Here is a 24,103-nt window from a genome sequence, read left to right as displayed (position 1 = left end):
ACTATGAAACAAGCCGTGCAGCAGTGATGGAACGATGACTGACTCGGTATGCAGCGACCCAACGCCACACACCATCTCTCCCACCCGGAAAGACTGATACAACAGATGGAGCCCAGAGTCATGGACTGGATGAACTCAATGGACATTTTTAATGGACATTGTACAGGGAAGGTCCATGAACTAAGGGAATGATGTCTGTGTATTATGTTAAAGGATGGGAAGGGGAGGGGTGGTGGTTGGTATGGTTGTATTGCATCGTATGGGACCTGGGCATGGTGTAAATGGTATGGAATAAGGGGTGGAGAATGTGCTGGTTTTGGCTGAGAAGGGGTTAATTCTCCTCACTGTGGGGGTCGGCTACCTTTCCAGCTTCCCGCGCTCTGCCGCGTGGCGGGGGGGGGCTGGGAGGGGCAGGGCCATGGTGGGGGCGGCTGACCCCGACTGGCCAATGGCAGGTTCATTCCATACCATGTGACACCATGACCAATATATTGAGGTGGGGGCAGTTGCAGCGCCAGCGCGGAGGCGGCGCGGCGTCGGGTCGGCGGGCGGCGCGCGGCTGCGGCGCGGGCAGTTTGTTCCGGCGGTTCGTTCCCCCTCTCCCCTCCCTTCCCCCCCCCGCCCCGGGGCTTTGCGCCTCTCGTTGTTCTCCTTTACATTGCATTTCTACTGTTGTTTTCTTTTAATTTTCATTATTAAACTGTTCTTATCCCAACCCACGAGCGTTACCCTCCTGATTCTCTCCCCCATCTACCGGTGGGGAGTGAGCGAGCGACTGTGTGGGGCTGAGCTGCCGCTAAACCACGACACCCATTCAGCAATATCTAAGGCCAGCTGGATGGCCTTTACCCCTGCACACTGGCTCAATTCACCTTCTCCTTCAGCAGTTTCTGCAACTTGTCGTATAGGACACCATACAGCAGCCTTCCATCTCCAGTGCTTTCCCACAAGGCGACAGGAGCCATCAGTGAACAGGGCATATTGCTTCTCATTTTCTGGCAGTTTGTTATAGAGTGGGGCTTCTTCAGCACGTTTCTCCCCCTCCTCTGGTGATATTCCAAAGTCTTTGCCTTCTGGCCAGTCCATAATCACTTCCAAGATTCCTGGGCGACTGGGGTTTCCTACTCGAGCCCGCTGGATGATCAGTGCAACCCATTTACTCCATGTAGCATCAGTTGCACGGTGTGTAGAGGGGACGTTTCCTTTGAACATCCAGCCCAAGCACTGGCAGTCGGGGTGCCAGGAGCAACTGTGCTTCAGTACCAACCACTTCTGAAGCAGCTCGAACCCCTTCATATGCTGCCAATATCTCTTTTTCAGTTGGAGTATAGCGGGCTTCGGACCCTCTGTATCCCCGACTCCAAAACCCTAGTGGTTGAGCTCGGGTCTCCACTAGTGCTTTCTGCCAGAGGCTCAGGGCCCCATTTGAAACATTTCACAGAGAGGACTTATGATCACACTGTAATCTGGAATATGCATTCTCCAAAAACCCACAACGCCCAAGAAAGCTTGTGTTTCCTTTTTGCTGGTTGGTGGAGACATGGCTGCTATTTTGTTGATCACATCCATTGGAATATGACGACGACCATCTTGCCATTTGATTCCTAGGAACTGGATTTCTTCTGCGGGTCCCTCTAACTTTGTTTTATGGCAAAACCAGCTTTCAGAAGGATTTGGACTATTTTCTTCCCTTTCTCAAAAACATTTTCTGCTGTGTTGCCCCACATGGTGATGTCATCAATGTATGGAAGGTGTTCCAGAGCTCCACTTTGTTCCAATGCATTATGGATCAGTCCATGGCAAATGGTAGGACTGTGTTTCCACCCCTGGAGCAGTCGATTCCAGGTGTCCTGGACACCCCTCCAAGTAAAAGCAAACTGGCCTGCAGTCTGCTGCCAAAGGGATGGAGAATGCATTAGCGATATCAATTGTGGCATACCACTTGGCTGCCTTTGACTCCAGTTCGTACTGAAGTTAAAGTGTGAGCGGGTCTTTACTGATCACTCCTTGGCTCTCCAGTCAACAAATGAGCTCATGGATGGGAATCAGGGAGTCTCGGTTGGTGCGATAGTGCCGCCGGTGCACTGTTGTGGTGGCGATTGGCACCTGTCGTTCTTTGACCTTCAGCAACCCCACAACAGAAGGGTCCTTCGAGAGACCAGGCAAGGTAGACAGATGTTTAGTTTCCTCCGTCTCCAAGGCAGCTACACCAAAAGCCCACCTGTACCCTTTTGGGTCCTTGAAATACCCTCTCCTGAGGTAGTCTATGCCAAGGATGCATGGAGCCTCTGGGCCAGTCACAATGGGGTGCTTTTGCCACTCATTCCCAGTTAGGCTCACTTCGGCCTCCAATACAGTTAGCTCTTGGGATCCCCCTGTCACTCCAGCAATGCTGATGGGTTCTGCCCCTATATAGTTCGATGGCATTAATGTGCACTGTGCGCCGGTGTCCACTAAAGCTTTATACTCCTGTGGGTCGGACATGCCAGGCCATCGGATCTACACAGTCCAGTGAACCCAGTTATCCCTTTACTCCACCTGGATGGAGGCAGGGCCCCCTCTAGTCCTGATCATGGCATTCACAACTCACTTCCTGTAAATGTGAATCAAGAGTCTATCTGTTACGCTCAGAAATAAAATCAGCACTTCTACGCCTCTGTCTGGGGACTTGCTCACTGGAAATTGGAGCAGCGGCTTTCCTGGAAGAACCTCCCTGAGTGACTGTTCTTCCCTGTATCTCACGTACCTGTGCCTCTAGGGTCGAGGTAGGCTTGCCATCCCACCTTATCAGGTCCTCTCCGTGGTCACGCAGGTAGAGCCATAGGGTGGCCTGTGGTGTGTATCCCCTCCTTTGAGCCAAAGGATGCTTATTCCTAACAGCTGAGACACTACTCTGTCGAGGTGGGGAGCAGGACATATCTTCTTTGAGTTGCTGGACCTCTTGGGATATTTCCTCCACAGCAGAGATGAGCGAGGAAGAGATATTTGCTTCGTACTCTTGGAGTCTATCAATCACCTCCGCCACCGTTGGTGTCTCGTCCCCTTTCCAGGACATCACTGCCAATGAGTTTGCATGCGAGGATGGTGCGCTCCGTACAAACTTCTGCCACATGGGTCGTGTGCACTCGGCTTCATCTGGATCTTTGGATGACCGTTGATCGTCCAGGTCACCATAAATCACCTCAAGCACAGCTAATTCCCTTAGATACTGGATGCCTTTCTCCATAGTTGTCCATTTTCCTGGGCGATATGTAACATCTTCTTTAAAGGGATACCTTTCCTTCACTCCAGACAGGAGTCGCCTCCAGAGGCTGAGGGCTTGTGTTTTTTTCCCAATTGCTTTGTCAACGCCCCCTTCCCCAGAAAGGGATCCCAGTTGTTTGGCTTCTTTTCCCTCTAGTTCCAGGCTACTGCCCCCATTATCCCAGCATCGGAGCAGCCAGGTGGCAATGTGCGCACCTGAACGACGGCTGAAATGTTTGCACATATCTCACAGCTCACTCAAGGACAGGGATCGGGTGGTCTCTATTTCATTTATGACTTCTTCCTCCTCTCCCCGTGACGGCCCTGCTTTTTCATCATCCCGTTCTAAACAAGTTGATGTCCGCTTCCAATATTTCATCTTGTGCATGGTGGTGACTGATACTGGCACAGGTTGATTCTCTGAGTCAGCTCCAGTACTTGTCGTGGGGTTTTGAGTGGCCACAGTGCCTGTCACTTTGCCTCTCAATCCAGAGACCTTCTCTTCCCCTTGGGAGCACTGAATACTGTTGAGCAGGGTTTGGTATGCATGGGCCAGGCCCCAGCACATTGCAGTTATCTGTGTCTCTCTGGAGTTCCCAGCGTAACAACATACTTCCTCCAAATATTCTACTAGCTTTTCAGGATTCTGCACTTGTTCGGGGGTGAAACTCCAAAACACTGGGGGTGCCCACTGCCCTAGGTATTTGCCCATGCTATCCCACATGCCCTGCCGCTCGTGACTATCAAGCCTTGGGGCAGATTTCTGGTAATATTCTTAAGGTGCTTGGTCAAAACTAAAACAACATGCCCAAAAACTAACAATAAGTGCACCTTAACCACCCAAGGATGTTCAAGATCCAAAAAGGTTGTTGTAATAGAGGCAGAGACATCATAGAACAAAGTTGCAAAGGTACTCTTCTGTATTTCCTCCATATAAAGTCTCTCAGAGGAGGAGGTATAATTGCTAATTGCCTCAACAAGGTGGTATCCAAAGTACAGTAACGGTTTCAGCAAAAACCCCAAATACCAGATAAAGCTGAAAACAAGTGTTTGTATAACAAATCTTGTAGGCAAAACGTTACTAATCACAGCAGAAACCTCTTTCTAAATAAGTTCATTTTCTCTTCCAGGATTTCTTCTTGTGTATAGGGGCAACTAATACTGGCATGGGTTGATCCTCTGATTCAGGTCCTACACGTGTCACCGTGGTTGGAGTAGCTGCAGTGTCTGTCGTGGGGGTTTGAGTGGCCGCAGTGCTTGTCACCGGGGTTGGAGTAGCTGTCACTTTGGGAGATCTGTTCAGAACCATGAATGCTGTAAACCTTCTTTAGGACTTGAAGCCTTTCTGTTTTACCTGGATGTCATACAAGCCATGTATTTGACAAAGAAATCCTATTGGAAACTTTGTTCGACGATGTGTATCAATTTTTTTTTAAAGGCAAAGAGACTGAGGGCCTGATCTTAAGTATGTTACAAAGTACAAGTTCTTTAATATTTGGTAATGAGCAGTGGGAATTTTTTTTAGTGCACTGTGTATAATGCTGTTTGAACTGTCTGCTAAGTGGCAGTATGAAATGCTTTAGGAATAGAATAGTAAAAGAAGTGATATTGTATAAGAGTGTTATTTTAGATACAGTTTTCATTTTAAAAAAAATCAGAGAACCAGTCCGCTGGTTACTGAATGACTCTTTCTCTGCCTCTCCCTGTATCTTGCAGGCATACAGGAGTTTCCAGAAAATATAAAGAACTGTAAAGTCTTGGCAGTTGTTGAGGCCAGTGTAAATCCAATTTCAAAGTAAGTTTGTCATTTTTGTCATGTTTTGTGTTTTATGCAAACACTGCTGAGTCTCAAACATGCCCCAGACAACTTTTCGTGAGCCAACCTTTGGAGGCAAGGAGCAGAGTTATCTGAGAAGTATCTTCATTAACCTCATTGCACTGCGATACAGTATAGCTGTATCAGTAAAATATTTTGCCCAAGTTAATAGGCTATGTGAGCAGTTCTGTGTTACACTATGTGGCTTTCTCAACTTTAAGTCCATCACTTCTCTGTGAAGTTAGAAAAATACACAGAGTTTTGTTTCTTAATAACAATAATTAATTTTGCTCTAAAGCCTGTACCACTGTTTTTTCAAATTCAGCTTATATGAGTAGATTTCCCTGTCATCTTCTATAGTGACAAAATTAACTTGCCAGAAGTAGCACTGCCAGAGGTAGAAACTGTGTAAGGTAACTCTTCTGGGTGGAAAAAATGGTGTTGCATACGTTTTAATTTATCTTCTCTAATGAATACCTCCTCCATATTAGGTGTCAGGAGATCACAAATACATAGTAAGACTACATTTTTTGCTTGTAGGTTTTATTGCCTGTATGTATTGTCCTCAGTACTTAAAAATCATTTTGAAACTAATCTTATAGTGAACAGGTATCTAGTGCAATTTTGTAGAAATTCTGGTACCACTTTAATTTTAATGTTATCAATATGTAGGACTTCAGTACTATACTGTTATTTAAGAAAATGTGACATAATGCCCTGAATATAATTGAAACAAAGGCACTACATTATTTTATTTCTATATAGGCTTCCAGATGGATTTTCCCAACTGTTAAACCTAAAACAGCTTTACCTGAATGATGCTTTTCTTGAGTTTTTGCCAGCCAACTTTGGCAGGTAAGTTGAATTTTAAACTTACTTAATATCTATATTTAGATTTAAATTTATGCAGAGCAGTTTCTGCTGCTTCTTAAGCAAAGTGTGAACTGGAGGAAGGAGACAAGTGTACATTACCAACCCATTTATGCCACATAGCACTTACAAAAAAAAAAACCCAAATCTTTATCACCATTATTTAAACTGGACTTTTGAGGGTGTTCTGGTTTAGCCCCACCAACTAAGCACGACACAGCCGCTCGCTCACTCCCCACTGGTGGGATGGGGGAAAGAATCAGGAGGGTAAAAGTGAGAAAACTTGTGCGTTGAGATAAGAACAGTTTAATAATTAAAATAATAATAATGATAACAACAACAATAATATAATGAAAACAAACAAATATAACCAAAACAAACACCAAGGGATGCAACCGCTCACCACCTGCTGACCGACGATGCCAGTCCCTGAGCCGCGATCACTCTTCCTCCAGCCAACTCCCCCCATTAATATACTGGTCATGGCATCACATGATATGGAATATCTCTTTGGCCAGTTTGGGTGAGCTGTCTTGGCTGGGCCCCCTCCCGGCTTCTTGTGTCCCTGGCAGAGCACGGGAGGCTGGAAAAGTCCCTAACTAGTACAGGCACTACTTAGGGACACTTAGCCGCTACTTAACAATGACTAAAACATCAATGTGCCATCAGCACTATACCAGCTACAGTGAAGAAAATTAACTCTATCCCAGCCCAAACCAGCACAGAGGGACAGACAGAATGCTTATAAAGACCCGAGAAATAAAACTCATTTGCATACTTGCTGCTTCTACAATACAACTCTGATAAGTATGGGAGACTATTTCTGAAATATGGCTTGGTTACCATTTAATAATTGGAGGAAAGAATGACATCTGTAATTCCACTTGTCCCTTTCTCGATGCAAATATTCCTTCATGCACATCTGTAATCCTTGAGTGCCTTCTCATCAGGAATCTTTGAGAGAGAGCATATTTATGGTATACTGACTAAGCAAAATTGTTCCATGTAATAGCTTAAACAGGAGAAAAATACTAAATCCCTACCTCTTTAAAATGGATTAAAACTTGGTAGCAAAAGTGAAAGAATAATAATGCTAAAAGGAAGAACTCAGCCGCTGCCCTCTATTCCAGGGAGAATTTACTTGTGTGGCTAGTTTGATTGTAGCACATGTTTCACATTCATGGGTGACCTGTGTGATGGCCTCCATGGTCAGTTCCACCCCTCGATCATGAGCCCACCTGTATGTTGCATCTCTCCCTAGATGTCCCAATGTTTCATGGGCCCATCAAACTACAAATAGCTCACCCTTACACTCCCAGTCCAGGTCCACCTGAGCTACTTCAATTTTGACAGCCTTGTCTACCTGTTCATTATTTCAGTGTTCTTCAGTGGCATGGCTTTTGGGCACGTGAGCATCTATAGGATGCACCTTTAGAGCCACGTTTTCTACCCAGGCAGCGATGACCTGCCACAGCACAGCAGCCCAGATTGGTTTACCCCTGCGCTGGCAATTGGTCTTCTTCCACTGCTGTAGCCAGCCCCACAGGGCATTTGCCACCATCCAGGAGTCACTATAGAGATAAAGTACTGGCCACTTTTCTCATTCAGCAATATCTAAAGCCAACTGGATGGCTTTCACTTCCACAAACTGACTTGATTCACCTTCTCCTTCAGTGACCTCAATGACTTGCTGTGTGGCCTCCATACAGCAGCTTTCCACTTCCGACAGTTTCCTACCACACGGCAGGACCCATCAATAAACAAAGCATAACACCTTTTATCTTCTGATAACTTATTATATGGTGGTGCCTCTTGGGCATAACCCACCTCCTCAGGCAATGCTTCAAAATCTCTGCCTTCTGGCCAGTCCATGATCTCTTCCAGGATTCCTGGGTGGTTGGGTTTCCCCAGTCGAGCCCGTTGCATAATCAACACTACCCACTTACTCCACATAGCTCTGGTTGCATGAGGCACAGAGGGGATGTTTCCTTTGAACATCCAGATGAGCACAGGCAAACGTGGTGCCAAGAGGAGATATGCTTCTGTACCAACCACTTCTGAAGTGGCTTGAACCCCTTCATATGCTGCTAGTATCTCTTTTTCAGTCAGAGTGTAGTGGGCTTCTGATCCTCGATACCCCTGGCTCCAAAGCCTCGGGTTTCCCCTGGTGTTTTCTGCCAGAGGCTCCAGGTGAGACCATGCTCCCCAGCTGCAGTGTAGAGCACATTTTGCACAGCTGGTCCTGTCCAGACAGGCCCAAGAGCTACCACACAAGCTATCTCCTATGTGATCTGCTCAGAGGCTTGTTGTTGCTCAAGGCCCCACGCAAAATAGTTCTTCTTTAGGGTCACTCAATAGACTCATAGAATCATTAAGGTTGGAAAAGACCTCTGTCACGATCCACTGTTGTTGGGTTGAACAATTTGGCAGAGGTTAAACCCCCTTGCTTTCCAACCGACCTCAGATAATTCTGGGAGGTTGAGGGCGGCTGGGCTTAACTTCTGATTAACTCTAATGTTTTATCGTGACTAGGTTCCTTTTACATTATCAGAAACAGAATTAAGACTCAAAACGGAATCAAGTGCCAAGTCACTTTATTTGGCCAAAAATAAACATACGAGAGGAAAGGAGAGAAAGAGAAAAAAAAAAAAAGGTGGGAGAGAGGGTGAGGCGATAGCTACCACCATGGATCTGCGACAGTCGGTCCATCTGTGCAGTCCGTGTGGTCCATCAGTCCGATGTATCATTGAATCTGGTGGAGGGGGAATGTTCCAGACCGCTTCTCTGTGGTCTCCACTGGTTTCCCCTTTTTATAGGGTTGTTCTCTTGCATAGTCAATAACTGTTTTGCATACCCACGCCTCCCACTCAGCAGTGGGGCGCATGCCCAGTACCATCACAAAGGTGCCTGAAAGTTCTAGAGGGTCTGAGCCCCCCTATATGTTGTCAGTTGACCCTGGGCCCGGGCACATGCGCAGAGGACATGTACTCCCAGACAAGAGGACACACATTCCTGTTGGGTAGAACTCAGTGGGCTGCCTTGGTGATTAAACTATCCTGCTCAGTTGCCATGGTGATCAGGCTTTGGTAGTTACACTTGCCTGCCAACAATGTTGAGACAAGTTTCTAGTCCCTTACAACCTCTAAGATCATCAAGTCCAACCATCAAACCAACACCACCATTTCTCCTAAACCATGTTGTGAAGTGCCATTTCAACCTAACGCTGCCAAGTCCACTACTAAACCATGTCCCTAAGCAACAGGGTCACAAGTCCTGCCAGCAAGCCTGCTCCAGCATGGGCTCCTCTCTCCACAGGGCCACAGGTCCCGCCAGTAGCCTGCTCCAGCACAGGCTCTCCACAGGTTCACAGCCTCCTTTGGACACATCCATCTGCTCCTTCGTGGGGTCCTCCACGGGCTGCAGGTGGCTATCTGCTCCACCATGGCCCTCCATGGGCTGCAGGGGGACAGCCTGCCTCACCACGGTCTTCAGCAGGGGCTGCAGGGGAATCGCTGCTCTGGCACCTGGAGCACCTCCTCCCCCTCCTTCTTCTTCACTGACCTTGTGTCGTGGTTCAGCCTCAGCTGGCAACTGAACACCACGCAGCCGCTCGCTCACCCCCCCCCCCCACCCCTGTGGGATGGGGAAGAGAGTCGGACGAGCAAAAGAACTTGTGGGTTGAGATAAGCACAGTTTAATAACTACAATAGAATGATGATGATAAATGATTATGATAATAATGACAGTAATGTTAATATAATAAAAGGGAAAAGGAAGGAAAGGGAAAACAGGGAACAAAAACGCAGAAACACAAACGATACAACCGCTCACCACCCGCCGACCGACGCTGCCTGTCCCCGAGCCGCGATTGCCCCCTCCCTCCCCCGGCCAGCCCCTCCCAGGTAGCATACTGGGCATGACGTTACATGATATGGAATATCCCTTTGGTCAGTTTGAATCCACTCTCTTAGCTGTGCCCCCTCCCCTCCCGGCTTCTTGTGCACCCGGCAGAGCATGGGAGGCTAGACATGTCCTTGACTAGTATCAGCGCTGCCCAGCAACAGCCTAAACATCTGTGTGTTATCTCAACAGGTTTTTTTCCATGCTAATTTCAAAGCACAGCACTATACCAGCTAGAGTGAAGAAAATTAACTCTATCCCAGCTGAAACCATGACAGTATCCACCCCTTATTCCATATCATTGACATCATGCTCAGGTCCCATACTATTCAGTACAACTTCAATAATCCTTATCCATCTTCTCATCCTTTAACAATATATATATACATATATACAGATTTTCATTTATCATTCCACTAGTTTATGGAACACCCCTGTAGAATGCCTGTGAAATGTCCATTTAGTCCATGACTTTGGATTTCATCTCTTGTAAGGGTCCTTCGGAGCGGCGGTGTGCGTGGGGTCAGATTGTTGCATGTCAGTCCTTGTTCCATCACCGCTGCACTGGTAGTTCTTGTTCTCTCACTGCTGCACTTTGCTCGGTTCCATTGAAAGTTCATTTGCTGTTATTATTAATTGGGAGATTCCCACCATGATAACATTCCACTGATGCAACCATAGTAGTGATGACATACAACATCATATTGCAATTAACAGCATATTATTCAGTTCATTGGCTGTTTTCACCCAAAATTAAATCCCCCTGGGGTACACACCAAACTCCTCCATCCTCCCGCATCACCCACCAAGTGCACCCAGGTCCTCGAGCAAACGCAATCCCACGAGTGGGTTTGCCTCTGCTGGAAGCAGGAATAACCCAGACTGTCTTGCCCAGCATATTTTTTATGTGCACTACAGGGACTCTATCCCCTTCCACAGTACGTAAGGATTCTGATTGGGCAGGGCCAGCTCGCCTGGCAGATCCCCTCGTGTTGACTAACCAGGTGGCCTTTGCTAAATGTGTATCCCAGTGTTTAAATGTTCCACCCCCCACTGCTCTCAGTGTCATCTTTAATAGTCCATTGTATCTTTCGATTTTCCCAGAGGCTGGTGCATGATAGGGAATGTGATACACCCACTCAATGCCATGCTCTTTGGCCCAGGTGTCTATGAGGTTATTTCGGAAATGAGTCCCCTTGTCTGACTCAGTTCTCTCTGGGGTGCCATGTCGCCACAGGACTTGTTTTTCGAGACCCAGGATAGTGTTCCGGGCAGTGGCATGGGGGACAGGATATGTTTCCAGCCAGCCGGTGGTTGCTTCTACCATGGTGAGAACATGGCGCTTGCCTTGGCGGGTCTGTGGGAGTGTGATATAGTCAATTTGCCAGGCCTCCCCATATTTATATTTCAGCCATCGTCCCCCATACCACAGAGGCTTTACCCGCTTCGCTTGCTTGATTGCAGCGCATGTTTCACATTCGTGGATAACCTGCGCAATAACGTCCATGGTCAAGTCCACCCCTCGATCACGAGCCCACCTGTATGTTGCATCTCTCCCTTGATGGCCTGAGGTGTCATGGGCCCACCGAGCTAGAAATAGTTCACCCTTATGTTGCCAGTCCAGATCCACCTCAGCCACTTCAATCTTGGCAGCCTGATCTACCTGCTGGTTGTTTCGATGTTCTTCAGTGGCCCGGCTCTTGGGGACGTGAGCATCCACATGATGTACCTTTCACAACCAGGTTCTCTAAGCGGGCAGCAATATCTTGCCACAGTGCGGCAGCCCAGATGGGTTTGCCTCTGCGCTGCCAGTTGCTTTGCTTCCACTGCTGCAGCCAGCCCCACAGGGCATTTGCCACCATCCAGGAATCAGTATAGAGATAGAGCACTGGCCACTTTTCCCATTCAGCGATGTCTAAGGCCAGCTGGATGGCCTTTACTTCTGCAAACTGGCTCGATTCACCTTCTCCTTCAGCAGTTTCTGCTACTTGTTGTGTAGGACTCCATACAGCAGCCTTCCATCTCCGGTGCTTTCCCACAAGGCGACAGGACCCATCAGTAAACAGGGCATATTGCTTCTCCTTTTCTGGCAGTGTGTTATACAGTGGGGCTTCTTCAGCACGTGTCACCTCCTCCTCTGGTGATATTCCAAAGTCTTTGCCTTCTGGCCAGTCCATAATCACTTCCAAGATTCCTGGGCGACTGGGGTTTCCTACTCGAGCCCGCTGGGTGATCAGTGCAACCCATTTACTCCACGTAGCATCAGTTGCATGGTGTGTAGAGGGGACGTTTCCTTTGAACATCCAGCCCAGCACTGGCAGTCGGGGTGCCAGAAGCAACTGTGCCTCAGTACCAACCACTTCTGAAGCAGCTCGAACCCCTTCATATGCTGCCAATATCTCTTTTTCAGTTGGAGTATAGCGGGCTTCGGACCCTCTGTATCCCCGACTCCAAAACCCTAGGGGTCGACCTCGGGTCTCCCCTGGTGCTTTCTGCCAGAGGCTCCAGGTAGGGCCATTCTCCCCGGCTGCGGTGTAGAGCACATTTTTAATATCTTGTCCTGCCCGGACTGGCCCAAGAGCTACTGCATGAACTATCTCCTGTTTAATCTGTTCAAAGGCTTGTTGTTGTTCAGGGCCCCATTTGAAATCATTCTTTTTCCGGGTCACTTGATAGAGAGGGCTTACGATCAGGCTGTAGTGTGGAATATGCATTCTCCAAAAACCCACAACGCCCAAGAAAGCTTGTGTTTCTTTTTTGCTGGTTGGTGGAGACATGGCTGTTATTTTGTTGATCACATCCATGGGGATCTGACGACGACCATCTTGCCATTTGATTCCCAAGAACTGGATTTCTCGTGCAGGTCCCTTAACTTTACTTTGTTTTATGGCGAAACCAGCTTTCAGGAGGATTTGAACTATTTCCTTCCCTTTCTCAAAAACTTCTTCTGCTGTGTTGCCCCACACGATGATGTCATCAATGTATTGTAGGTGTTCGGGAGCTCCACCTTGTTCCAAAGCATTATGGATCAGTCCATGGCAAATGGTAGGACTGTGTTTCCACCCCTGGGGCAATCGATTCTAGGTGTACTGGACCCCCCTCCAAGTAAAAGCAAACTGTGGCCTGCACTCTGCTGCCAGAGGGATTGAGAAGAATGCATTAGCGATATCGATTGTGGCATACCACTTGGCCGCCTTGGACTCCAGTTCATATTGAAGTTCTAGCACGTCTGGCACAGCAGCACTCAACGGTGGAGTGACTTCATTCAGGCCACGATAGTCTACTGTTAGCCTCCACTCTCCATTAGACTTCCGGACTGGCCATATGGGACTGTTAAAGGGTGAGTGGGTTTTACTGATGACTCCTTGGCTCTCCAGTCAACAAATGAGGCCGTGGATGGGGATCAGAGAGTCTCTGTTGGTGCGATATTGCCGTCGGTGCACTGTTGTGGTGGTGATCGGCACCTGTTGTTCTTTGACCTTCAGCAACCCCACAACAGAAGGGTCCTTCGAGAGGCCAGGCAAGGTAGACAGCTGTTTAATTTCCTCCGTCTCCAAGGCGGCTACACCAAAAGCCCACTTGTAACCTTTTGGGTCCTTGAAATACCCTCTCCTGAGATACTCTATGCCAAGGATGCACGGAGCCTCGGGGCCAGTCACAATGGGGTGCTTCTGCCACTCATTGCCAGTTAGGCTCACTTCGGCCTCCAATACAGTTAGCTCTTGGGATCCCCCTGTCACTCCAGCAATGCTGATGGGTTCTGCCCCTATATAGTTTGATGGCATTAAGGTACACTGTGCACCGGTGTCCACTAAAGCTCTATATTCCTGTGGGTCAGATGTGCCAGGCCATCGGATCCACACAGTCCAGTAAACCTGGTTATCCCTTTCCTCCACCTGGCTGGAGGCAGGGCCCCCCTAGTCCTGATCATAGTATTCATCACTCACTTCCGGTAGATATGAATCACGGGTGTCTCTGTTAAGATCAGTCAGGCCATCAGCACTTCTGCTCCTCTGTCTGGAGAATTGCTTACGGGAAACTGGGGCAGCAGCTCTCCTGGAGAAACTTCCCTGAGTAATTGTTCTCCCTTGCAGCTCACGTACCCGCGCCTCTAAGGCTGAGGTAGGTTTTCCATCCCACTTCTTCATGTCCTCTCCGTGATCACGCAGGTAAAACCATAGGGTGCCCCGTCATGTGTATCCCTTCTCTTGAGCCAAGGGATGATTACTCCTAATGGCTGAGATACTGGTCCGTACTGGTGGGGAGTAGGACATATCTTCTTTGAGTTGTTGGACCTCTCGGGACAGTTTCTCAAGAGCAGAGACGAGCGAGGAAGAGAGATTCGCTTCATATTCCCGGAGTCTATCAATCAACTCAGCCACCGTTGGTGTCTCGTCATCTTTCCAGGACATCACTGCCAATGAGTTTGCATACGAGGATGGTGCGCTCCGTACAAACTTCCGCCACATGGGTCGTGTGCACTCAGCTTCATCTGGATCTTTGGAGGACCGTTGATCGTCCAGGTCACCATAAACCACCTCAAGCACGGCTAATTCCCTTAGATGCTGAATGCCTTTCTCCATGGTCGTCCATTTTCCTAGGCGAAATACAATATCTTCTTTGAAGGGATACCTTTCTCTCACCGCGGCCAGGAGCCGCCTCCAGAGGCTGAGGGCTTGTGTTCCTTTTCCAATTGCTTTATCAATGCCCCCTTCCCTAGAGAGGGATCCCAGTTGTTTGGCTTCCTTCCCCTCTAATTCCAAACTACTGGCCCCATTATCCCAGCATCGGAGCAGCCAGGTGATAACGTGCTCACCTGAATGACGCCCGAAATCTTTCCGTATATCCCGCAACTCACTCAAGGATAGAGATCGGGTAGTTTCCGTTTCTTGTACACATGGTTCCTCCTCCTCCTCCTCTTCTCGTGATGGCCCTGGTTCATCGTAATCTCTTTCTAAACGAGTTGACTTTCTCTTCCATGATTTCTTCTTGCGTATAGGGGCAACTGATACTGGCACAGGCTGGTCCTCTGGTTCAGCTGCAACGCTTGGCACTGGGGTTTGAGTAGCTGCAGTGCCTGTCGTGGGGGTTTGGGTGGCCGCAGTGCTTGTCATGGGGGTTGGAGTAGTTCCCTTCTCTTTCCCTTGGGGGTACTGAATAGTGTTAAATAGGGCTCGATAGGCATAAGCCAGACCCCAGCACATGGCAGTGATCTGTATCTCTCTGGAATTGCCAGGGTGACAACATATTTCCTCTAAACGTTCTACTAATTTTTCAGGATTCTGCACTTGTTCAGGGGTGAAGTCCCACACCACAGGGGGTGCCCACCGTCTTAGGCATTTGCCCATATTTTCCCACATACCCTGCCACGCATAGCTATCGAGCCTTGGGACAGATCTCTGGATTATATTCTTAACTTGCTTACTAACCTTAGACAGATCTGATACCACCTGCCAAAGCAATATCAACAGATGTATCTTAACTACACAAGGATGTTCAAGATACTGAAAAGTTGTTGTAATGAGGGAGGAGACATTACATAAGATAGTAGCTACGGTGCCATTCTGCATTTCCTCCATAAAAAACTCCTCAGAGGAAGAGGTATAATTGCTAATTGCCTCCATGAGGTGGTAGCTGTAGTACAGTAACGGCTTCCATGCAAAACCTAAATAACTGATAACAGTCAAGGCCAGTGTTTTAATAACAAGTCTCCTAGGCAAAATATCTCTAATCACTGCAGAGCACAGCCAACTGACAGAACCAACAGCAAGTTTTAACATGTACTTTACAATCAGCATGGTAAAGACTGGACAAACTAATACTGCGAGCAGATTAATCAATGCTGTGACCAGCAACTGTTATTATCTCAAACCCTTCTTGCCCCACGTTGGGCGCCAAAAATAGACTGTCGTGGTTCAGCCTCAGCTGGCAACTGAACACCACACAGCCGCTTGCTCACCCCACCCCCCACCCCTGTGGGATGGGGAAGAGAATCGGACGAGCAAAAGAACTTGTGGGTTGAGATAAGCACAGTTTAATAACTACAATAGAATGATGATGATAAATGATTATGATAATAATGACAGTAATGTTAATATAATAAAAGGGAAAAGGAAGGAAAGGGAAAACAGGGAACAAAAACGCAGAAACACGAACGATACAACCGCTCACCACCCGCCGACCAACGCTGCCCGTCCCCGAGCCGCGATTGCCCCCTCCCTCCCCCGGCCAGCCCCTCCCAGGTAGCATACTGGGCATGACGTTACATGATATGGAATATCCCTTTGGTCAGTTTGAATCCACTCTCTTAGCTGTGCCCCCTCCCCTCCCGGCTTCTTGTGCACCCAGCAGAGCATGGGAGGCTAGACATGTCCTTGACTAGTATAAGCGCTGCCCAGCAACAGCCTAAACATCTGTGTGTTATCTCAACAGGGTTTTTTCCATGCTAATTTCAAAGCACAGCACTATACCAGCTAGAGTGAAGAAAATTAACTCTATCCCAGCTGAAACCATGACACCTTGGTGTCTGCAGGGTTGTTTCTCTCACATGTTCTCACTCCTTTCTCTGGCTGCAATTGGTTTTTTTGTTCGCCCTTCTTAAATATGTTATCCCAGGGGTGCTACCACCGTCGCTGACTGGTTCAGCCTTGTCCAGCAGCAGGTCCATCTTAGAGCTGGCTGGCACTGGCTCTATTGGACATGGGGGAAGCTTCTGGCATCTTCTCACAGAAGCCACCCCTGTAGCCTACCCCGCTACCAAAGGCTTGCCACACAAACAGAATCACAGAATCACAGAATCACAGGTTGGAAGGGACCTCAGGGATCATCTAGTCCAACCTTTCTAGGAAGAGCAGAGTCTAAAGAAGATCACCCAGCAGCTGGTCCAGACGACTCTTGAAGGAGTCCAACGTGGCCGAGTCAACCACTTCCCTGGGGAGATTATTCCAATGGTTGACTGTCCTCAGTGTGAAAAATTTCTCTCTGGTGTCCAATCGGAATCTCCCCAAGAGCAATTTGTGTCCATTCCCCCTTGTCCTCTCCATGTGACTCCGTGTAAAAAGGGAGTCTCCATCTTCTTTGTAGCTACCTCTTAAGAACTGGTACATGGTGATGAGATCCCCTCTGAGCCTCCTTTTCTCAAGGCTGAACAAACCCAGCTCTCCCAGCCTATCCTCATATGGCAGGCTTCCCAGTCCTTTGATCATCTTGGTGGCCCTTCTCTGGACCCCTTCCAGCCTGTCCAGATCCTTTTTGTATAGAAGGGACCAGAACTGGACACAGTACTCCAGGTATGGCCTGACAAGCACTGAGTAGAGCGGGATGATGACTTCTTTCTCTCTGCTGGCGATGCCCTTTTTTTATGCAACCCAGCATCCTGTTGGCCTTCTTGGCCACAGCAGCACACTGTTTGCTCATGTTGAGCTTCCTGTTCACCAGGACCAGCAGGTCCCTTTCCACAGAGCTGCTCTCCAGCCAGGTGGATCCCAGTCTGTACTGCACTCTTGGATTATGTTTTCCCAGGTGCATGATCTTACACTTGTCCTTGTTGAACTTCATAAGGTTCCTGCTGGCCCACTCTTCCAACCTATCCAGATCTCCCTGCAGAGCAGCTTTCCCTTCTGGAGTGTCTACTTCCCCACTCAACTTGGTGTCATCAGCAAACTTCATCAGGCTACATTTGATGCCATTATCCAGATCACTTATAAAGATGTTGAATAACATTGGGCCCAGTATTGATCCCTGGGGGACTCCACTAGTGACAGGTCGCCAGTTTGAGAAAGAGCTATTTACCACCACCCTTTGGGTGTGGCCTGTCAGCCAATTCCCCAGCCACTGCACAGACCACTTGTCTAGGCCATAACACATCAATTTCTCCAGGAGGAGACTGTGGGGGACCATATCAAAGGCCTTGGAGATGTCTAGGTAGACAATGTCCACTGCCTGCCCCATGTCAACCAGGCAAGTCACTTTGTCATAGAAGGCCACCAGGTTTGTCAAGCACTATCTGCCTTTAGTGAAGCCATGTTGGCTTTTCCCAATCACATGCTTCATTTGACTTGTGATGGTCCCCAGGAGGATTCGTTCCATAACTTTCCCAGGGATTGAAGTAAGGCTGATGGGCCTCTAGTTACTTGGATCCTCCCTCGAACCCTTCTTGTAGATAGGGGTAACATTTGCCTTCCTCCAGTCCTCTGGGGCATCCCCCATTCTCCATGACTTCTCAAAGATTATGAAGAGCGGCCTTGTGATGATGTCAGCAAGCTCTCTCAACACCCTCGGGTGGATGGCATCAGGGCCCTTTGATTTGTAGGGGTCAAGCTCCTGTACTAATTCATATACTAACTCTTCCTTCACCGATGGTGGGTCGGTGTTTGGTTCAATCGGCAATTTTGTTCCCAAAGCCTGGGACCCTACAGTGCTGGTAAAGACCAAGGTGAAGAAGGCGTTAAGGACCTCTGCCTTTTCTGCATCATTGGTGATTGATTCTCCTTTTCTGTTTAACAGTAGGCCTATGTTTTCCTTCTTTTTCTCCTTATGGTTGACATGTCTGAAGAACCCTTTCTTGTTATTTTTTATGTCTACAGCCAGTTTCAATTCAAATTGGGCTTTTGCTTTTATGACTGCGTCTCTGCACTCTCTGGCTATGCCCTTGTATTTCTCGGCAGATAATCCTCCACTTCTCCGTTTTTGGCATGCTTCCCTTTTGGATTTGAGTAGACCCAGGAGGTCACGGTTGAGCCATGGGAGCCTCTTGCTCCGCTTACTTCCTTTTCCTTTGTAGGGGATAAATTGGCTTTGTGCTTCCAATAGAGAGTTCTTGAAGAATTCCCAGCACTCACTAGCTCCTTTGTATTCCATGGAAGCTTCCCATCGAAGCCCTCCTAACTGAGCCCTGAGTGCACTGAAGTTTGAAGTTCTAAAATCAAGAATCCTTGTCTTAGAGCTGACCTTCAGCACACTCAGCAGGATCCCGAAGTGTGCAGGATCACTGCACACTTCTACCCTGCTCCTCATACGTCTGGCGCATCCAACTATTCCCTTCTTTCCACACTACCGCTGCTCTGTTCGTCTTCGAGGAAGCGTCTGTGAAATATGTTGGTCCTGGGTGAGGGGTATCCAAAACTCTACTATCCACACTTAAATCCACCACTTTGGCTGTCTCGGCCCACCTCTGTACCGTGCCTGTGACGATTTTTCCTGGGTACGAATATACCGCTAATTGTATATCCTCTTCACTCTCTACCACCTTCCGCCATTTCTCCCCATTCCACAGCACTGTCAGCTTACCTGGCTCCTTCCCAAAGATTCCCTTGCTTTCCCGTCGCAGACGCCAAATCATTCCCCCGGCTACCTTGACTTTTGTGGAGAACGCATCCTTGGGAACCTTCTGATATACCCATCGCAGTGGTTTTTCTTCCCCCGCCCGTATTTGATATAGCAATCCTAATCCTCCACCGGCGGTCAGAATCCAACCTGCGATTAATTCCTCCTGGGGGTCCCACCGCCATACTCCTTCCTTTTGCATTCGACGTTCTATCATCTGCAACTGCTGGACTGCCTCAGCGTCTAAACTCCTGGGCTCCCATGGGTCGGTCCCTTTCAGCAACGCATAGAAAGGTTGCATCTCCTCACTGGTGATGTGCACAAATGTCCGCAACCACTGCAGTGCTCTTACCAGCTTCTGTACATCGTGTAAATTTTTAACCTTAGGTGTAAGTTTAATAGGCTGAGCTTGTATGCAATCCCCTTCTATTCTAGCACCCAGAAATCCACACACTGGTCCTCGCTGTACCTTTGCCTCAGCTACCTTGAGGCCCTGTCCCTCAAGGCCCCTTTGGGTGTCTGAAAAGATGTGTTCACACAATGCCTCGGTGGGCACAGCTATGAGGACATCATCCATGTAGTGGATCATGTAGATTCTCTCCTGATACTGTCGCCTTACTTGCTGCAATGCAGAAGCCACATACCTCTGGCAGATCGCTGGAGAGTTTTTCATCCCCTGCGGAAGTACTGTCCACTGCCATCTACTACCTGGTTCTGCGCGGTTCACCGCAGGCAGAGTAAAGGCAAATCTCTTTCTATCATCTGGATGTAGTGGAATACTGAAGAAGCAGTCTTTGATATCTAAAACAATGACTCGCCATCCTTTTGGGACAGCACTCAGATCTGGTAGGCCAGGTTGGAGAGGCCCCATGTCCTCCATTTGCTGATTCACTGCTCTAAGGTCATGCAGCATCCTCCATTGGTTTTTATCTTTCTTTTTTATAGCAAATATAGGGGTGTTCCACGGGCTCATCGAGGGCTCTAGGTGCCCTGCTTTGTGCTCTCATTTTACTATAGCTCTTACAGCCTCTGTTTTCTCTGTTGTCAGGGGCCACTGCTCCACCCAGACGGGCTGTTCGGTTTTCCACACCAACTTGTGCTGACGAAGCCCCTCTGAGGCAGTGGCCCTTATGCTAAATTTTTCAACCCGATCCCCATCTGGGCAAGGGCGTCCCACCCCAGCAAGGGGCTTGCTACCCATCTGCTACTAGTATGGTCACTATGGCCATGAGGAGCTTCCCTGCCTCCTCGTCCATGACTTTGAGTTTCACAGGGCAAGTACTAGTCCTCATCTGTTGTTCTCCTCCTACCCCTATTATACGTTTTCCCATGGCGAGGGGCCAAGATGGTGGCCACCGTTCGAGTGGCATCACTGTGACATCCACCCCGGTATCCGCTAACATTCCCAGGCATATCCGTGCTGGGCAACTCGACTCTTGTGGGGTAATCATCACCGCTGCCATGGGTCTCTCATCACAGCCTATGACCAAGGCCACGCAGGGACCGTAACCTGCAAATCTTGCTGGTTCTGCTCCCCTGCCTGAAGGTTCACTCCCCCTTGGCCCGCTACGGTGGGCCAAGCTCCTGGCACTGGCACCATGATGGGGGCCATTTGACTCACAGGAGGCACGAATCCCCCTCCTTTGGCCGTTTCCCGGCTTTGTGGCTGGACAATCTCTTGCCAGGTGTCCTGGCTTCCCACACACCCAGCACCTCCCTACTGGGCGGACTCCTCCTCCATTACGTCCTCCCCTTTCCCCTAGCGGGCACCCAGCTTTTAAGTGCCCTTGCCGTCCACACAAATGACATCTTGGCCCCGCCCCGGCCGCTTGCACCATCACCCTTTCTTCGCTTCCACAGTCAGGGTTCTGGCAGATGTGCGCTCCCACACCGCCATGCTGATTCAACGCCTCCTGGCGCAAGACATGCCTGATGGTTTGACCCAATGATGCCCCTGCCACCAGGGTGTGGAGGACATCATCTTGTGTCTGTGGATTTGCTTGACTTTGGAGGCAATCCATAAGGACTGCATCCTTGGCCGCCACCGGCAATTCTGATTCTATAATAGCCTTCTGCAACCTGTCACAAAATGTTGTAAATGGCTCTGCTAGTCCTTGCTGTATCTTTTGCCAAGGTTCCACTTTTTTTTTTTTTTAATACTTGCCCACTTTGCTATACGCTCTACGGGAACTCTCCGTCACCGCTTGCAGCTCCCTGCCCCTCCTCCAGGAGCTATCCGGACAGGGAATATCCCGGGCATCTCTATCCTTACTCCATCGAGGCTACAATCTCTGGCTATCAGCCGCCAGTTAGGTAACTCAACTGACTGTCGATGGGGCGCACCCTTCGTTAAGAGTCCTGTCTGCCTCCAAGATACTTCCCCCTAGTGCGCGCATAGCCTGCTGCAGCTGCCGCAGCACGTCCTCCGCGGACCCCTCCGGAGCTGCAGCGCTCTGGACCTGCAGAGGGCGGCGCCGCTGCCGGCGCTGATCATCCTCCTCCTTCCGCTCCATCGCCACGTCCCCCTCCCCGCGCGCAAGTACCCGCGCCTGTGCCAAATCATCCCAGGGGTATGCAGGGGGGCATTCCAACGGTCCTGCTGGCTCAACAGGGAACACTGCCGCTTCCCGATCCACCTCTTCGGGAGCCTCAGACTGAGTAGTTGGCCAGGCTACTCCGTCCAAACTCTCCGCTTCTTCCCCATCCCCCGCGATGCTTGCCCCTGTCTGCGTCCCCACTGCCCATCCTGGGTCTCTTTCCGGGCTACTGTCGCCTGTAGCACCGTGCAGGCACAGCCGCGCCTGCCGCCACCTCTCCTGATCATCCCGAGCTTTCAATAGTAACCGGTGTATCTTTCCCCAGAGCTGTATGTACTGGGGTTTTCCCATCATAGCCCTTTCGGCTAACTCCTCTTTAATTCTCACCCAATTATCTTTATTAAATATGTCTGCAGGACTCCGTATGAGCCCCTGCATCCATCCATTGGATGGCCTTTGAGGTAGGCGCCTTCGAAATCGAAGTTCCATATTCCTTCCCCAATCCCTTCAGTACCTTTACGACTGATTCCATGGCGCGCCCGCTGTCCTGCGGCTCCCCATCCCACCCCTGCGTGCCCCAAGCTATCTTTTCCCCCCGGCGAACTTGCCATGCCGCCCCGCTGATCACGTCGGGGTCACCACTTGTTGCTGTACGCTTCTATGGGAGAACTTATCTTGGGCCGCATATCTCCGGGACACAGGGCTCTACCCACCCTGGGGACAGTGATGCACAGACATCAATATGATGGATACAAAATGTCCGTTTATTTAACTGTATCACATGCTTATATAGCTCTTGCGCTTCCTGTTCCTGCCACTCCTATGGGGAGGAGTCTATCTTTCCGTCACATCCCGTGATCTTCCGGTCACCGATCCCTGTCTATTCCCCTACAGAACACCCCATTGTCGTAAAAGCCAAACCCCTCACGATGGCACCAACCACGTAGCCAGGAGTTGATATACATTATGTGCCTGTTTCTGGCTGCTCCCTTCCCTCGAACTGGCAAAATGGAAGAGAAAATCACTTGGGAACCAATGTTTTTCACTTGCTCCCCCAGGGCTCGAAAATCTTCCTTGATTTTACCCAGGTTGCGGCTCTCAGTGTCGTTCATGCCTACATGAAATAGTAGTAGCAGATTTTTTTGTTTTCCTCATGAGTTGTGGCACCCTCTAAGCAATGTCTCGGACCTTGGCTCCTGGGAGGCAGCATACCTCTCATGACTCCCTGTCAGGTCAGCAGATGGGTGCCTCAGTACCCTTCAACAGAGAGTCACCCACCACGAGCACTCGTCGTTTCTTTTTACGATGTCCACTGTCTGTTGCTGGTACAGTTTCCCCTTGTGGGGGACTTTGCAGACTTTGCTCATGGGTATTCTCAGTCATTAAGGCTTCATATCTGTTTCTAATTGGGATGGTGGAAGGTGCAGGCTGATGTGGAATCCTGCTCTTGTGAGTCACCAGGGTCCACGGTGCCTCATTCTCGGTGGTGTCTGCCACAGGAACATGATTCTGAAGCCACCTGTCTATCTCTGCCTCAGCTCGTCTAATACCGCGCAGCCTCTTAACCGTTTCCTGCAGTTCAGCCACCTGACGTAACAGGTCATCAACCTGTGCACACCTCGTGCAGGTACTTACCTTTTCATCAGGAGGGGTGTTCGGGCATTTGCCGCAACCCACTGCCTGTACTGATGTGTCCTTTCTTACCAGACCCGTCTGGGTGGATGAGTCTGACATCTCGGGGGCTTTCGCTGAACGAACAGTGGTTTTAGCTCTGAGGTGAGTGCTCACCATTTTGCCCAAGGCCGAAGCACTTGGCTGAGCTGTAGACCTACAAGTGGGTTGTGGCATCCCTCCTGCTCGCCCTGCCACGCCACGCCCTTCTGATGCGCCACGCCCTGTTCGCCGCACTCCTGGTCGCTCACGCTCCCTAGGGGCAGTTTAAATCTCCCGCCGTTGCTTCTGGCAATGCCCCACGCCGCGTCAGCTGGATGTCAGCCTCGCTCGTGAGAGCTGCCGGCTCCTGACGGGTCCCTCTGCTCACCCCCGGGCAATACAAGGTTGTACAGTTTTTCCCCTACTGTGTCCTAATAATTCACTGTATCATCTGTGACTGTCTTTTGTGGCCTGAGCCAACTTAAACAATTTTCCTGTCCTTTAGGATTGCTGTTTAAAAATATTGAATAGGATAGTCCCAAAACAGGTCTTTGAGCTTCTCTGTCAGTAATAGTCAGTCTGATGCTTAGGAAAGAAAATTTTTTGTAATGCAAACTACTTTTAGTATATCCATGCAGCATTTTATTACATTTTACCTCTATGTTTTATTTTCTTCTTCAATATTTCTAATAAAGCTTTGCGTAATATTGAGGTCAAGGTTATCCAATCTTTTTTTCCCTTCTTTATGAACACTGCATAC

The 24,103-nt window shown here is 49.1% G+C and overlaps 1 protein-coding gene across 11 annotated transcripts in view; it reads left to right on the top strand.

Annotated features, from left to right (window-relative positions):
- The window catches only part of LOC135310821 (erbin-like), a 173,340-nt gene that overhangs the window by 68,413 nt on the left and 80,824 nt on the right, over nt 1-24,103 (top strand). For all 11 annotated transcript variants that reach the window (XM_064439840.1, XM_064439847.1, XM_064439845.1 and 8 more), the window contains 2 exons: nt 4,960-5,038; nt 5,825-5,914. In XM_064439840.1, coding sequence (XP_064295910.1) covers nt 4,960-5,038; nt 5,825-5,914 — 169 coding nt within the window. The remainder of the gene's footprint in view (nt 1-4,959; nt 5,039-5,824; nt 5,915-24,103) is intronic.

Source organism: Phalacrocorax carbo (assembly GCF_963921805.1).
Source record: "Phalacrocorax carbo chromosome W unlocalized genomic scaffold, bPhaCar2.1 SUPER_W_unloc_10, whole genome shotgun sequence".
Lineage (NCBI taxonomy): Eukaryota > Metazoa > Chordata > Aves > Suliformes > Phalacrocoracidae > Phalacrocorax > Phalacrocorax carbo.
This window is presented reverse-complemented; position numbering and strand designations above follow the sequence as displayed.